This window comes from Artemia franciscana, chromosome 17, assembly GCF_032884065.1.
Source record: "Artemia franciscana chromosome 17, ASM3288406v1, whole genome shotgun sequence".
Classification (NCBI taxonomy): Eukaryota; Metazoa; Arthropoda; class Branchiopoda; order Anostraca; family Artemiidae; genus Artemia; species Artemia franciscana.
The window spans coordinates 33,399,458-33,414,109 of NC_088879.1; the positions used below are offsets into that span (position 1 = coordinate 33,399,458).

At 35.8% G+C, this 14,652-nt stretch overlaps 1 protein-coding gene across 4 annotated transcripts in view; it reads left to right on the top strand.

The window, feature by feature from the left end:
• The window catches only part of LOC136038160 (lamin Dm0-like), a 70,964-nt gene that overhangs the window by 11,742 nt on the left and 44,570 nt on the right, over positions 1-14,652 (top strand). For 3 of the 4 annotated variants that reach the window (XM_065721221.1, XM_065721219.1, XM_065721220.1), the window contains exon 3: positions 12,901-13,033. In XM_065721221.1, coding sequence (XP_065577293.1) covers positions 12,901-13,033 — 133 coding nt within the window. Of the gene's footprint in view, positions 1-9,461; positions 9,560-12,900; positions 13,034-14,652 lie in introns of those variants that run through there. The other variant, XM_065721222.1, reaches the window with a different exon arrangement.

Genomic DNA, 14,652 nt, shown 5'->3' on the forward strand with positions numbered 1-14,652 from the left:
CCCGTATTTAACTCAAACCTAACTCAGTTCAACTCCTGCAACTGGTTATGTTTGATTGAATGAGTTTGAGCACACAATGCACACACGACCCTATTTATTGTCATTTGATGGTTCTACTTAAAAAAAGTTCTTGTGCTAGTCTAAGTGAAATAGTACCTCTTTCAGGTTGTGGGCCTTACGTATTGTGAACCTCCATTTGAGTAGAAACATGAGTTGAGTTGAAACTGCCACCAGGTCAGTTTCTCAAGGTCTGAAATTTCCCAAATTTGCGTGCTACACAGCGATTTTTGATGCTGTAGTCAGAAAGTTGACTGTAATAGTACCAAAATAGTACTTTGGTGTTACAGGGGGTAACCCTGGTTGCCATAGCTAGGTCTAAACTCTGGGCCCCGTGTTTCCAAACTGAGATCAAACCCATTGTGCCACTACAGGGCCTGCCTAATATAATATGTGCCCTGAGTGTGATCAAAGGAAATAGTATTTACTGGAGTTACAAGGGACTACAACTTAGTTAGAGCTACAGTTTTCGCTGTGATGTATTTGTTGGAATGATTTTCTATTCTACAATCCACATTTTCTGGATTTTTGTTCTATGGGCCAATGAAAGAGGAACAAAGAATGCCTTAAGTATAGTATTTGATACCCCCCCCCCCCAATACAGCGCGTTTTAGCTTTTGGAGGGCCCCCTCTCCTCCTGTACAGGTATACTCATCAGCGAATTGAAGTTACGAATAAATATTATATTGTTCATTAATAATTGTTCTCTGCTCTATGGAGAGTACTTTAAATTCTAAGAATGGTTTAAGTGCTTTTATGATGTCATACGTACCTTGAATGATGCAACTGCAAATATTTGGTTAAGATAGCTAGAATCTGAAAACGACATGGGCGTTTTTTTCCAATGTATTATAAAGGCTATTTGCATATGGTAAATAAGGAAAGAATTCAATTGTTGTCTCTCCATTTTCAGGAGACATTCTATATCTCATGAAATTGTACAATATTGATCATGTTATTTCAAGTAGCAATGATTTGACAGGTCAGATTCTACATAACTTGTAGCGCAAGCTCTGCTATCGAAATGCAGGAATAATTAAGTACCTAGTTTCTTTTCAGGTTTGTCTTGGAATCAATTAAAAAAGAAACTTTCTACAATACAAGTTTTTCGAAGAAAAGTAAATATCTCCATTAAGCCCAAAATGAGTAAAAACCAAGTCAAATAATCTTCCAAGCGTAAAACTACAACAAATCACTATCAATAAATAAATGAAAATCGAAACGAACAGAAATCACAATAAATTGCCAAGTCAAACTCAAAACGAGCAAAAATTAACAAGAGTTAGGCTGAGAACCCCATGCCTTCTCATGACCAGAACACAATTTGCGCTTTATTAAAAAAGAAACAACAGCAAAAATCAAAAGACCGTGGATTGTCAATTTAATTGACATATACGGATATTTATTCCTTAAAAGCTTTGATAATCTTTTATTTATGAAAATAAAAAGAGTGAAAACATTCTTAAGAGCCACCCAGAAAACCCGTGGTAGACCATCAGAAGGTGTGGCCATCTATTTCAGACATAAACACTCAGTCAATATTATTGCAGTGTTGCTAACATCTAAAATGTGGTGATACTGTATGTATACACGTTTATTTCTCCTGTAATAGAGAAACTGTGCTGTCATTGTCACGTTTTTCGCAAGCAAGAAATCGCCTACGAATACTACTTAGCGACCTTTCAAAACAAAATACCAAATGGGTTTTCGCCGGCGAAATGAATACTGACTTATTGTCTAATTCTGACCGATCTGAAATTTTTCTCAATTCACTGTCCGGAGGATTTCATCTGGCTGATAAAGATCTATTTATTTTAAACAATCGTGGTGATCTTACTTCTAATATTGATCATGTAATTGTGTCAGATTCAACTCCACTTTCCATGGGATGCCATGGATATTCTTTGGTAGCCACAACACTTGGCTGGGTAGAGAATTTAAAGTGGCGAAACCCTATAGGCCAGTGTATTCTCCTGTTGAGCCCTTGTGTTGGGTTGTTGCCTCTGAATTATTTGTCTTTATTATTTTTTTCTATTGTTTGGTAAATGACGACTTATGCTTATTGACGACATGACTGCCTGTCCATGGACTATTCTTTATGGTTGATTGTGTTTGGCTATGCTGTTTGACCTATGTGATTGTATGGATGAGTAGGGTTAAGGCCTCATTCAAGTGCTGGTCTATATTAATCACTAATTTAGGAAAACAGTCTTCCTTTTCTCCTTCTGTCTTTCTTTTTTTTTATGTTTGTGCTGTTGCATTGGTGATTTCTCTTTTCATGATATATATATATATATATATATATATATATATATATATATATATATATATATATATATATATATATATATATATATATGTATATATATATATATATATTTATATATATATATATATATATATATATATATATATATATATATATATATATATATGTATATATATATATATATATATATATATATATATATATATATATATATATATATATATATATATATATATATTATATACAACTTCAACTCGGATAGATATCAACTCGTATTATCAGCAAATAGTGTTCTGTCTCAAGTCTGCCGCTAAAAAAGCTGTCCCTTCTGAGCGCGTGTTAACGGGTACTCACAACCCTTAGCGGAAGGCTGATCCTAAAGTGAAGATGGCTAAACAAAAAGCTAAGTTCTGGCTCCATGTGGAGCCAGAACATGTGGATAGTCTGTGATCGTCCTCCTTCTGGTTCAGTCCATCAAATAAAGCAGAAAACCCAACAAGAGTACAATTATTCCCTGTGTAGAGCGATACTGAATGCCTGGGATGGTCCCTGCGACAAGAAATGCTGGGATCATGTTATAAACAGTGTAAAGCGTTCACCTTCAATTCATTCCTCTCTTCGGATATGTGATTTCGTTTCTCATTATACAAATATTTTGCTTTCATTTAATGCTAATCTCCAAAATCATTATACAAAACTTGTTAACTCAATCCTCCCAATTCGTATCAACCAATCTCAAGTGCTATCGGGGGAATCTGGTGTTATAATCAGGGCACTTAAGCAAGAGAATAAGTCTGAGTCTCTCAATAATGATGGTCTTTGCTTATGATTGTCCTGAACTGCTGAAGCATTTGCAGTTATTGTTTCAGATGTGCTTGGCACAGTCTATTGTCCCAGATAGTTTTTTGTCCGGTTGTATATCTTCCATTGTTAAAAGGGGGAAGGACCCCAGCGCTTACTCTAATTACCGTTCTATCACTGTGTCGTGTTTTGTTAGTAAGTTATTTGAATATGTGCTGCTACAAGCCAATAACTTAAAAGTGCGATTTTACGCCCTTCCACCTGCGTTCAAGCTCACCAAATTGTCTGTCGGCTCGTGAAACAAGCTGTTGCTCAAAAAAGTCCCCTGTATTGTTTGACTGTTGATATATCCAGTGCTTTTAAAAGGGTAATTCGTTCTAATGCTTTCTCCCTCACCGTCTGATGTTTACCTTTCTGTTGTTTCCGTGCTTTTTATTGGTATGCTAATTCTTCAGTTAGGGTGAATTGGAATGGTACTATAGGGGAGCATATTCCTGTTAAAAAAGGCGTTAGACAAGGTGCCGTGTTGTCTCCGAGTATATTTAAGTGTGTTTTAGCTTCGTGTCTCTGACGTCTTGAACCGTCAGTTTTTTACAATGATAGTTTAGGCATTAGATATAAGATAAGATATTTATTTCAAAAAGATCTCTATCACAAGCCCTCAAAGGGCCGAATTCGAACTTTGGAGTCGGCAAAATACATGGTTACACTAAAAAAGCAATGAAAAAACAACGAAAGCGAAAATTATAATGAATAAATCAAATTATGAATCAATAAAAAAAAACTGTAATAAGTTAATTAAAAAGTTAAAAAGAAAAAAAAAAAGAAATCGGTCAAACTAAACTTGAACAAATACAAGTCAGAAAAAAAGAAGGGGACAAAATAAGCAAATAATACAGAAAAGAACAAGAAATAAATATGTATATCTACAAATTAAAAGGGACACTAAAAAAGGTCCAAAAACGCACAGAAAAAGAACGAAACCTAAAGCACACGAAAAACGCATAAAAATTAAGAGGGAAGCTAAACCATAACAGGGGGGGGGGGCAAGCAAATAAGTGCGACGATCTGGGCAGCACCTCACCAAAAAAGAGGAAGGAACTAGTTAGATAATTTATTCATTTTTTCTGTGATGAAGGGGACAAAGGTTTTTTCATATCTGGAAGTAACGCAGCGAATGGGGACAACTGGGATGGGATCAGAAGTAGCTCGGGGCTGTCGTAATCTAGATGGGGAGTGACTTTTGGGGAAAACACTTGTCATCCGAGGGTTTGTTATTGCATTTTTTGAAAAACGGAGGCACAGCGACAACCTCCTTCGCGCAAGGGTTTCCAAACTAGCTTTTTTCAGGAACAGAGAGTATGGCACTTTGCCTTCTTTGAAAATTATTTGCAATACGGTGCTCTTTTTTGGATTGACTCAATTTTGTCTGATGCACGAGAGATGCCAGGGTGCCAAACTGGACAAGCATATTCAAGATGCGGGTGGATAAAAGACGTGTACAACCTTAAGGAGTGAGAAGGGGGGACGTTATATTTATTTAAGAGCTTAAGGAGGGCGATAGACGCATTAGCTTTATGGATGATGTCTTTAACGTGGATATCCCATTTTAAATTTGAACAAATTTTGACTCTAAGTAATTTAACCGAGGACACATAAATTCTAGGAGGGATAGGATTAAGAAAACAGGGCGAGGATTTGAGGAAACAAATCAGCATTATCATGGACTTAGAGGGGTTTACTGTCATGTCTAAGTCCAAAGCCTCACTTCCAATTTCATTGAGGATACTCATAGGGTCGCTTATTAAATTTCTGAATCAACTTTCAACAATCTTTAGGTCATCAACAAATTTCCAACTGTCAGGAACTTCCTTCGCGAGGCTGTTGATCATGACTGAAAAAAGGAGGAGGCCTAGAAGAGTTCCTTGGGGTATGCCATTGTAGATAGGGAGAGGATTTGAGTAATGGCTCTGGTATTTAACCACTTAGTTTTTAACATTAACGAATTAGTTTTTATGAAATGTTAAATGGTATTTAACATTAGTCATGTTGCTTATGCTGATGATGTCCTGCTTCTTAGCCGGACCAAACGAAGTCTAATTGCCAACTTTGAAAAATAACTTTTTTTTAAAAACTCAGCAAATGACCCTATTATATAAATTTTTTGACCCTATTTGGCATTTTTTTTTTGATTTGAGTTAACTTATTTATGTTGTATTATAGATTCGTATGTTCATGGTTGTTGTTTTTTTCTTTTTTGTGTTTGCTCCTCAGTTTTATGTATGTTGTTGGTTGTAAATAAATATTGTTATATTATGTTATTATTATATAGCGTCTTTTGATTTAGTTCAAATTTCTCCTTAATTCAGTAAATGAAGTAGTGTGGTAGTAGTAGGGGTGGTAGTTGTAGTAGTAGTGATAGTATGCAATTTTTCATTTTTCATCACCTCCCTCATCTTTTCATGAATTTCCCTAATTAATATACTCAATTATTCCTGTGTTGTACCCTTTTGACAACTGTTCAACACTCCCCTCAACATTCTCTGAAAGGCTCATATGAATACCCTTCGTCTTCTGGGAAAGTAAAGTTCAAACATGCATACCTTTCTCAATACCATATACGATATGTGAACAATGAACAAATTGCCTAACTTACAACCCTTGTATTGAAGACTGTGGGGAGGTTGACATCCTCAACACTGGACCTTTCAACAATACTGAACAAAATGGTCACTAAAAATTTTGATTTGTTGTGTTTTAGGAATTGATGGGCGTGGGAGGGGGGCTTGTTGTCCTCCAATCACTTTTGACCAATAAGATGGGCACTAGCCCTTTCACTTTCCATTCGAATGAGCCCTTTTTGAAGTTTGTACGACAACAAATGACCATCTTGAAATTTGTATCAGATGCATTTTGGGTAAATACGAGGTTTGGGGGGTATCCACCCTTTGATCACTTTCAATCTTAAAAAGAACTTAAAAGAACAATGAGCCCCCTACGAAGTTTAATCGATCACCCTTTCTATATAATCCTCATAAAATTTCTGGATCTTTCAATTACGTCAACAAAATGGCTATCTCAAAATTTTGAATTGATGTGTTTGGGGGAATGGTGGGCCTGGAAGGGGGGCTGGCTGCCCTCCAATCACTTTCGACTATTAAAAAGGGCACCAGCCCTTTCAATTTCCAATCGAATGAGTTCTTTTCAAAGTTTCTACAACAATAAACGACCATCTCAAAATTTCTATTGGATGTAAATCGGGAAAATACGAGTTGTGGGGGGGAGTATCCACCCTCCGATCACTCTGATCTTAATAAGGTCACTAGAACCTCTGATTACCAATTCAATGAGCCTCTCCGAAGTTTATTCGATCAACCTTTTATATAACTTATATGCCCCCAGGGCACAACTTAAAACCCTTGCCCTAAGGGCTGTGAGGAGTTGTCATCTTCAAAGAGATTATTTCCAGACCTTTCAATTACGTTGAACAAAATGGCTATCTCAAAATTTTGTTTTAAATTTTATTCATAATTTGGATGTGTTTGGGGAAACAATGGGCTTTGGAAGAGGATTAGTTGCCCTCCAATTACTTGGTGTACTATAGTGACCACACTGTTGTTCTTGATATGTTGTAAAACCGGTTTCTCTGTGTACACTCAGAGATAATTAGCTTAGCCTGAGTGAGATAAACTACTATGCAGGTATATTTTAATTAAATATTTATAATATGGAGTAAGTTGCTTTCCATAATTCTCTTTTGTAGTTACCATAATTTTGCATTATATTTTCATCTATTTGGTACATTTCATTATGGTTAACTTAACTTCACTTTTTATGGCTATATTCCAAGTGACGCTGTCCAAATATTGCTGTGGTTGCTATAGTACTCAAATACCTCACTCACAAAGGTCTTATCTGACACTATCCCTCTGGAAAAAAGTTCAAAAATTATTTGCTTAGCTGTTCTCCAAGAAAGGATTCACAGAGCAATGAATGTTCATTGGCTTTTATGAATATTCATTCTATTCGTATTTCAAGTTTCTTTTTTTAATGCTACAGAGTCTGAATTTAAACTTAAAAAAAAATAGCATAAGAATGATTTCTAAGGCATGCCTTTTTCTTATGTAAATATTCCTAATGCAAATTGCTACGAATTGCAAACGATATGAGTACGTAATACATAATCATCAGAAAATGATTATAATATCAGTGGTATGTTTTTATGGCATTTGGTATTTATCAAGTGACATAGTGATCGCAATTTCTGTTGGTCAGTCTGTCTGTCCCGGTTTTGCTAGTCTGGGCACTTCCAGATAAGCTAGGAGGATGATATTCGGCAGGCGTATCAGAGACCAGAAAATTAGAAATAGTTGTTTTCCCGATTCGACCATCTGGAGGGAGTTGGGGGACGGTTAATTCGAAAAAATTAGAAAAAATGAGTTATTTTTAACTTACGAACGGATAATCAGATCTTACTGAAATCTGATATTTAGAAGGATATTGTGTCTGAGAGCTCTTATTTTAAATACCTACCAGATCTGGTGACGTTTGGGGGAGTTGGAGGGGGAACCTGAAATCTTGGAAAACGCTTATAGTGGAGGGATAGAGATGAAAATTGGTGGAAAAAATAAGCACAAGCCCTTAGATACGTGATTGATATAACCGGAACGGATCCGCTCTCGTTGGGGGAGGAGGGGTAATTCTAAAAAAATAGGTATTTTTAACTTACAAAGGAGTGATCGGATCTTAATGAAGTATTTAGAAGGACCTCATAACTCGGATCTCTTATTTTAAATCCTGACCGGATCCGGTGACATTGGGGGGAGTTGGAGGAAGAGACCAGAAATCTTGGAAAATGCATAGAGTGGAGAGATCGTGATGATAAATGGTGGGAAGAATAAGCACAAGTCCTAGGTACGTGATTGAAATAACCAGACCGGATTGGCTCTCTTTCGGGGCGTTGGGGGGGGGGATACATTAAGAAAAATCAGAAAAAATGAGGTATTTTCAACTTACAAACCGGTGATCAGATCTTAATGAAATTTGATATCTAGATGGATCTTGTGCTTCAAAGCTCTTATTCTAAACCCCGATCAGAACCAGTGACATTGGGGGAGTTGGATGGGGAAACTGGAAATCCTGGAAAACGTTTAGAGTGGTGGGATCTGGATGAAACTTGGTGGGTAGAATAAGCAAATGTCGTAGATACGTGATTGACGTAACCGGACTGGATCTGCTCTCTTTGGGGGAGTTAGGGGGGGGAGGTCCAGTGCTTTAGTGAGTTTGGTGCTTCTGGACGTGTTAGGACTATAAAAATTGGTTGGCGTGTCAGGAACCTGCACATATTGACTTGATAAAGTCGTTTCCCCCGATTCGACCATCTGGGGGCTGAAGGGAGACGAAAAATTAGAAAAAAATTAGATATTTTTAACGTACGAATGGGTGATCGGCTCTTAATGAATTTTGATATCTAGAAGGACCTCGTGTCTCAGAGCTCTTATTTTAAATCCTGACCGGCATTAAGCCTCTGATTTTCCTTTTAAATCAATCTATTGATTCTTAGAATTTAGCTAGAGCTCATGCCATATGAGCTCTTGGCTCTTCCGGCCTCGTCACAGGTGCCATATGAGCTCTTAGCTCTTGTTTTTTTTTTGTTCTGATTAGAATACCAGCAGTTCTATGGCTACACTGCCCTTCTCCTTGATCTTCTCCTTGAAAACGACTTTAAAGACGTTTATGGTAATCATCTCAGAAACTTAGCTAAATTGGTAATTTTGACAGAAAAATCCTAAAATTGTTTTAAAATTGTCATTATCTAAGGGAGGACTGACAGGATAAAGAGTATACAGCTTCTGATTCATAGTATAGTAGTATGTAGTATTTTTGACGCTCAAAAAAAAAACAGATGGCCGAGGCAACCAAAAAAATAAACATATAAATACACATTGCCCTGGTGATTACTCTCCTGAGAACAATTAGAGAACGTTTTAAGCAATAATCTTGAATGTCTGGAAATGGCATATGCAACCTTTTGGCGCGACAGTGATTAAACGAAATTTCGACAAATTAACGTTTATGCCAAAAAATTGCCAACAATGGTTTGTGAAGTCAACGTGACAGCGACGAAACCTTTTGCTGAGACAGCGACGAAAAGTTTAGATGTGACCGATTAATTTCATGGAGGTGAATTAAAAAAGTAGCTGATGCTGGGTAACAGCCTAATTGATATTCGATACTGACCTGTTATGGAAGAAACTGGTCCCATGTGACGAGTTCTTGTTTCACCCTATTGATCATGCAGAAAGACGGAATTATTCAAAGTAGTTACTAGTTCAGTTCCTCTGTTATTCCTCGGCTCTTTTTAATATTATCTAATTATTTAAATATGAAGCGAAAAGCCAGGCCCAGATCAAAAAGTGAATCAGATCCTGAGTGAGTTCCTTTTCCATTAGTTTATTTAGCGTATTCTTATTTAAGCAAAAACAAGATTACATTTTACTTATCCATGTGCTCTTACCTACTTAAGGGGTAAGTATTCTTGGGTTTTCGACTCTTCCCCATTCCAGGTCAAATCCTCTACAGCCTAAAAGTGCTTTTGCTTCAAAGTTCACTGTTGCAATAACTGTAAAATCAGAAAGAGTTCAAAGTTTTAGTTTAAAGGGGTTTGGGCAGGACATTTAAATAATATAGGAAGTGATTTATTTTTGGAAGGGGTCCATTTTGCTGCCGAAGAGTACTTGTGCTTTGAAGTACAGTGTTCCCATGAATTAAACGACAATAGCAGTTCAAATTTTATTTTTATAGTGTGATTAGAAAATACTAGAAATTAACGTGACTACACCTACTTTTTTTTGCTGAGCGTGGTATAAACCAGTAAACACTGGTTTATACCCCACCTTTTAACTCGTAAGTTTAAAGCACCTTTTAACTCTTGTAGAACCTGTAAAATAGATAACATGTCCAGAGAAACCCATTCACACCATAACTCCTTCACATATCTTTTTTATTCCTGCTTGACTATCCTTTGTCAAAGCTTTAGAGATTGCAGTAAATATTCCCATGTCCTCAGGATGGCCTTGCCCCCCCCCCCCCAACACGCTAAATTCTTACGAATTTGTGTGTACTTTTTAGTCAAACTATCGAACTAAGTGTTTAATTATCCCCTCCTCCCATAGAATATTCCTGTACAAGTGCTTAAATAAATATATTCATAAATATGAAGAAATGTAGGTTGTAATAGCTTGTGCAGCAATATTGGCTGACAGAGGCTTAATTCGTAGAAGTAAAAATGTTATTCAAAGTTTTCGATAATTGATCGTTCATATTTTGTTTATATTTTAGACCTTTTTTGTGACAAACTTTTTGTTTTAATTTATGTTTGTTCCTATTTGCTACAAAGAGCGGTTGAAGACGTATTTTTTGTTTAAATTGATGATGAAAGAAGTGATACTAAAATACAATAACTGTCCAATTTCCTTTTCGTTCCCATGGGATCGCCATCTAGCCCCCGTGCTCAATTTAATTGGTTATCCTTAAATTATGGTTGAGGGCTAAAATCCACGAAACCCAAAATTTTACTTTAAATGGAAATTATAATTTAAATTTTTGTATAAATAATTTGGCCGTGAATTACGCAGGGTTTCGGCAAAAATTGCTATAGTGTTAGTTTTGTCTGTGGTTAACTTAATTCAGAATATGACCAGGCAATTACATAGTAGGGGTAGGTAATAAGTTAAGGATGATTTTTATTTGAAAAAAGAAGTGGACAAGTCAGATGGGCTGAATTCGCAACTCGAAGTAAAAAAAAAAAAAAACAGTCATAAAGGATAAAGGGCCAATAAACTTAGAAGAAAAGAGAAACAATTTGATATCATAAACCACGGACAGTTTAAAACAAAAAGTCGTATAAAATTTATTAAAGAGTGGATTCACATATGATAACACAAAGTGCATTGTCATTCATTGAAAATTAAGCCAAAGAAATTAGTTAATAAAAATACTACATCCCGTAGAAACCGAGAGTTTAAAAAAAATGTGTTTTTAAATTAGCATATGATGAGATTTTTTTTTTTTCAATTAAAGATAGTTCAGGAATGACAATTGTTATATAGGGTTAATTTAATGGTAAAAGTCTTGCAAAAACATTTTGAGTATTTTGAAAGACTTGTTAATCGTAAATGGTGAAAACTTGTTTAGGAAATTAAATTTAATTAGACTGTTTGCCCGATCGTATTTCAAAAAGTAGGCTGTACGAAAAGTGTGGTTCAATTCCGCTTTCTATTGCTCTAATGAGAGAAAGATGGCTAGGGTGCATTCTGCGAATGAAAAATGACATATTGCTAAAGATTGTCCTTTTTGGCTAAACGTAAAGCAGGTCGTCCTCGGTTCAGGTGGGAGGGTATCGTAAGGAAAGATTTATGGGAAATGAAAACTTTTGGGGAGGGTGTAAAGAGGGAAGCTTTGAACACATTTTGTTGGAGGAAGATCGCGTGTAGCTGTGTTGGCCTCGGGAAACTTGGTGCAGTGGTGAGTTGTTAGTAGTAGTAATAGTAGTATCATTATCTTACCAACTAGCAACAAAAGTTCAAAGGCTTTACTTGGTTTAGTTTTATCCTTTTGTTTGGTAGCATTACTTAGAAATATACTTACCTGGTGGATTAAAATTTTAACTAGTGACAACAACTATTTTATGAGTTTCTGGAAACCTGACAAAATTACTACTTACTTATCAATTCATCTTTAATTAATCGCTAACGAGCGATTGAAGGTGGTATAGTGTTTCCCCTTTGATTGGATTTTGTAATTCGAGACAGTTTTTACCGTTCGGAAATTATATTTTAGATTTGGCTTACGGATACTTTTTGAACTAAGGTGCGAGCATTAAAATTTAGTAGGAAGGTGAAATATTTGAGTAAAGTGAATCTGATTGATTATAGCTTTTAATTGCTCAGAAGCTTTCAGCCCCTTTTTTGAATTTTTTTTTTGCATAAAAAAAGAGCTTTCGCAATTAAGTAAAAAGAAAAAAAAAATAGTGTCTTTATCTACATAGGCTACGCCAGGGTTGGTGTGCTTGTAACTCTATGCCATTAATTTCGACCTTCATTTAGCTAACTTAACCTGTCTAACCCCTCACGATGTTGAGTTTTAGCCCAATCTAAGTTGAATGGGGCTAGTTAAATAAGGCTGAGTTGAATGGAGTTGAACTAATACGAGGAAGTTAAAGCTGGTTGAGATGCTACTTTACTTTGGCCATGAATATGAAGGAAAAAACGATCATTATTCAAAGATATGTCAGTTTAAGGGCGAGATGGAGACCCAAACACAACGCATGCAAGCTTAACTTATGATAGGTTCGCTACTTCTTACTTACAAAAAATTATGGTTTGGTAATATCTTTTTCAAATATTTTTTGTTTTATTTTGGGTTACACGACAATGTACACTGAAAAACTACATACGGAGACATTTGTCCCATTTGAGATGCAGAAATGGTATAAGAGGTAACATATCTGACTCGTATGTGCAGTATATCTGTGTTTTTGGTCCTTCCTCTTCGATTTTATTGGCTGCCTAGGAAATTGTGAAACCCCCATTCTGACTGCATCAAGAAGTTTGGGAAAAGCGAGGGTTTCGTTGGGTACTGGGTCCCGGGACCTCCCCCTAAATAGGTTCCAACTTTCAATGCATGAGGTATGCACTGGAATGTATTATATTAGATTTAATTTAAATATTTCTACACATTAGAAGTCTAGTCAATGTTATTTTTAATTCTAGGCTCTCTCAGACTGAAGATGAAAACACATCTTTGAAGAGAAGTCTTTCAAATCAGGAGGCCTTGGCTAATCGCCATCAATCTGAGTTGACTCAAGTTAGAAGTGAGCTGAAGAGACTGCAAGATGAAATGAAGGCAAGTTATTTTTTTCTTTTTTTGGACAGGGAATAACTTCTTAAAGTATTGAAACTCATATAGACCTTTTTATGTCCATTATAGGCTAATGTCGATAACATTCTCTTGCTTTTTTTTAAACATAGTCTTTGTTTACGCTACTTTTTTTTGTTAGTGTTGAATGCTTGAGGTTTGTTTTTTCTATTCAACTTCTTGTTGGCCATGAAGGAAGGACTAGTAAATATAAAAATAAATGGATTTTATTACCAAAAGTAATGTACAACTATGGTTGCTTTTCTGTAGTGTCACCTTGACGGTTTTATCTGTGTTATATATTTTTTGTTTTGTTTTTTTGTGGTTGGTGTTATGGTTTTATTTTGTTTTATCTGTGAACAAGTTTTGTAACACTTTTTATGAAATGTTGCAGCCAATGATTTGAAGTGGGGTTGTGGTGCTTCCTTCAACTCCTCCTCATTTTGAAAATTTTTGTCCCCCAAGACACTTCTTAGATTCAGGAAAAACGTCACTCGGCACTTATGCGGACTTAGTGTTAGGTGATTGAAAATGCACTACCATAGATGCATAGTAATGTGAACAGCCTAAAAAAAAAAAAAAAAAAAATCAACGACTGTGAGGTTATGGCAAGTTTTTTATATAAGTAAAATTGGGTATTACTTGTCAAGCTAATGCAGCTGGGTGTAAACTTGGTATATAATAAGGATTACCTGGTATAAGCAGGGTCTCAACAAGCATTGTAGGTTCATGTGGCGAAACTTCGAAACACCTACAGAAAGCTGCTCGTAACAATATAGGGATTCTGACATGGATTGTTCTGATCCATGACTATGCCTGTTCTTACAGTGTCCGTGTAACCCAACGGCTCCTAGAACACTTTAAGTGAGACAGTAATTACTCTTAAATGTGTTACTTGGTATAAATCTTTTCGTTAGAGGGGATATGACTTGGTAGATCAAAGCACAAAAAGGATCAAATATACATATTTCAAGGTGAAGTGTATATTTTTCCGCCTTTTTTACAGGGTGAGCCATTATTCCCCCCCCCCCCAGCAGGCCCTTGTCACGAATTGCTCTTGAGTATTTGCTTCTATGGCTCAAAATAATTGGGGTTTTTCTTTATATTTTTAAAAGTTATAAGATTAATTATTTTACTCTTTAGCAATTGAAAATTTTAGGCGCTAAAGTGTGTTTTCATTGAGCCTTTTTTAATGTGAAAAACTTATTGACTTGTTTTAGATTTCAGGTTCATTCTGTTTATCTGTTAGACCGTTAAGAACAAGTTCAACTGTAAATCTTGTATTGTTTAATCTCTTTAAAAAAAAACTAGGTAGGCTACTTTAACCTCTTAATTTCTAAGAACTGTGCCTTAAGTATTTTTCTTTTTTCCGATTACGTGAACTTACAAAAATAGATCTGTTGAAATCCAAAACTGACAAGTAGTAAAAGCAGGAATCTATAACTAACTTAGTTTCAAGCATATCTTTAGTAGCACCAAAAGCAATGGCGTCAATTCATAAAAACGTATGGGGGAGGGGAAAGACGAAATGTCTTGTTCAAAATTTAGATGGGGTAATTTTATTATTAATTCGATAACAATGCCAAACACACAGTTTTTAGTGAAAC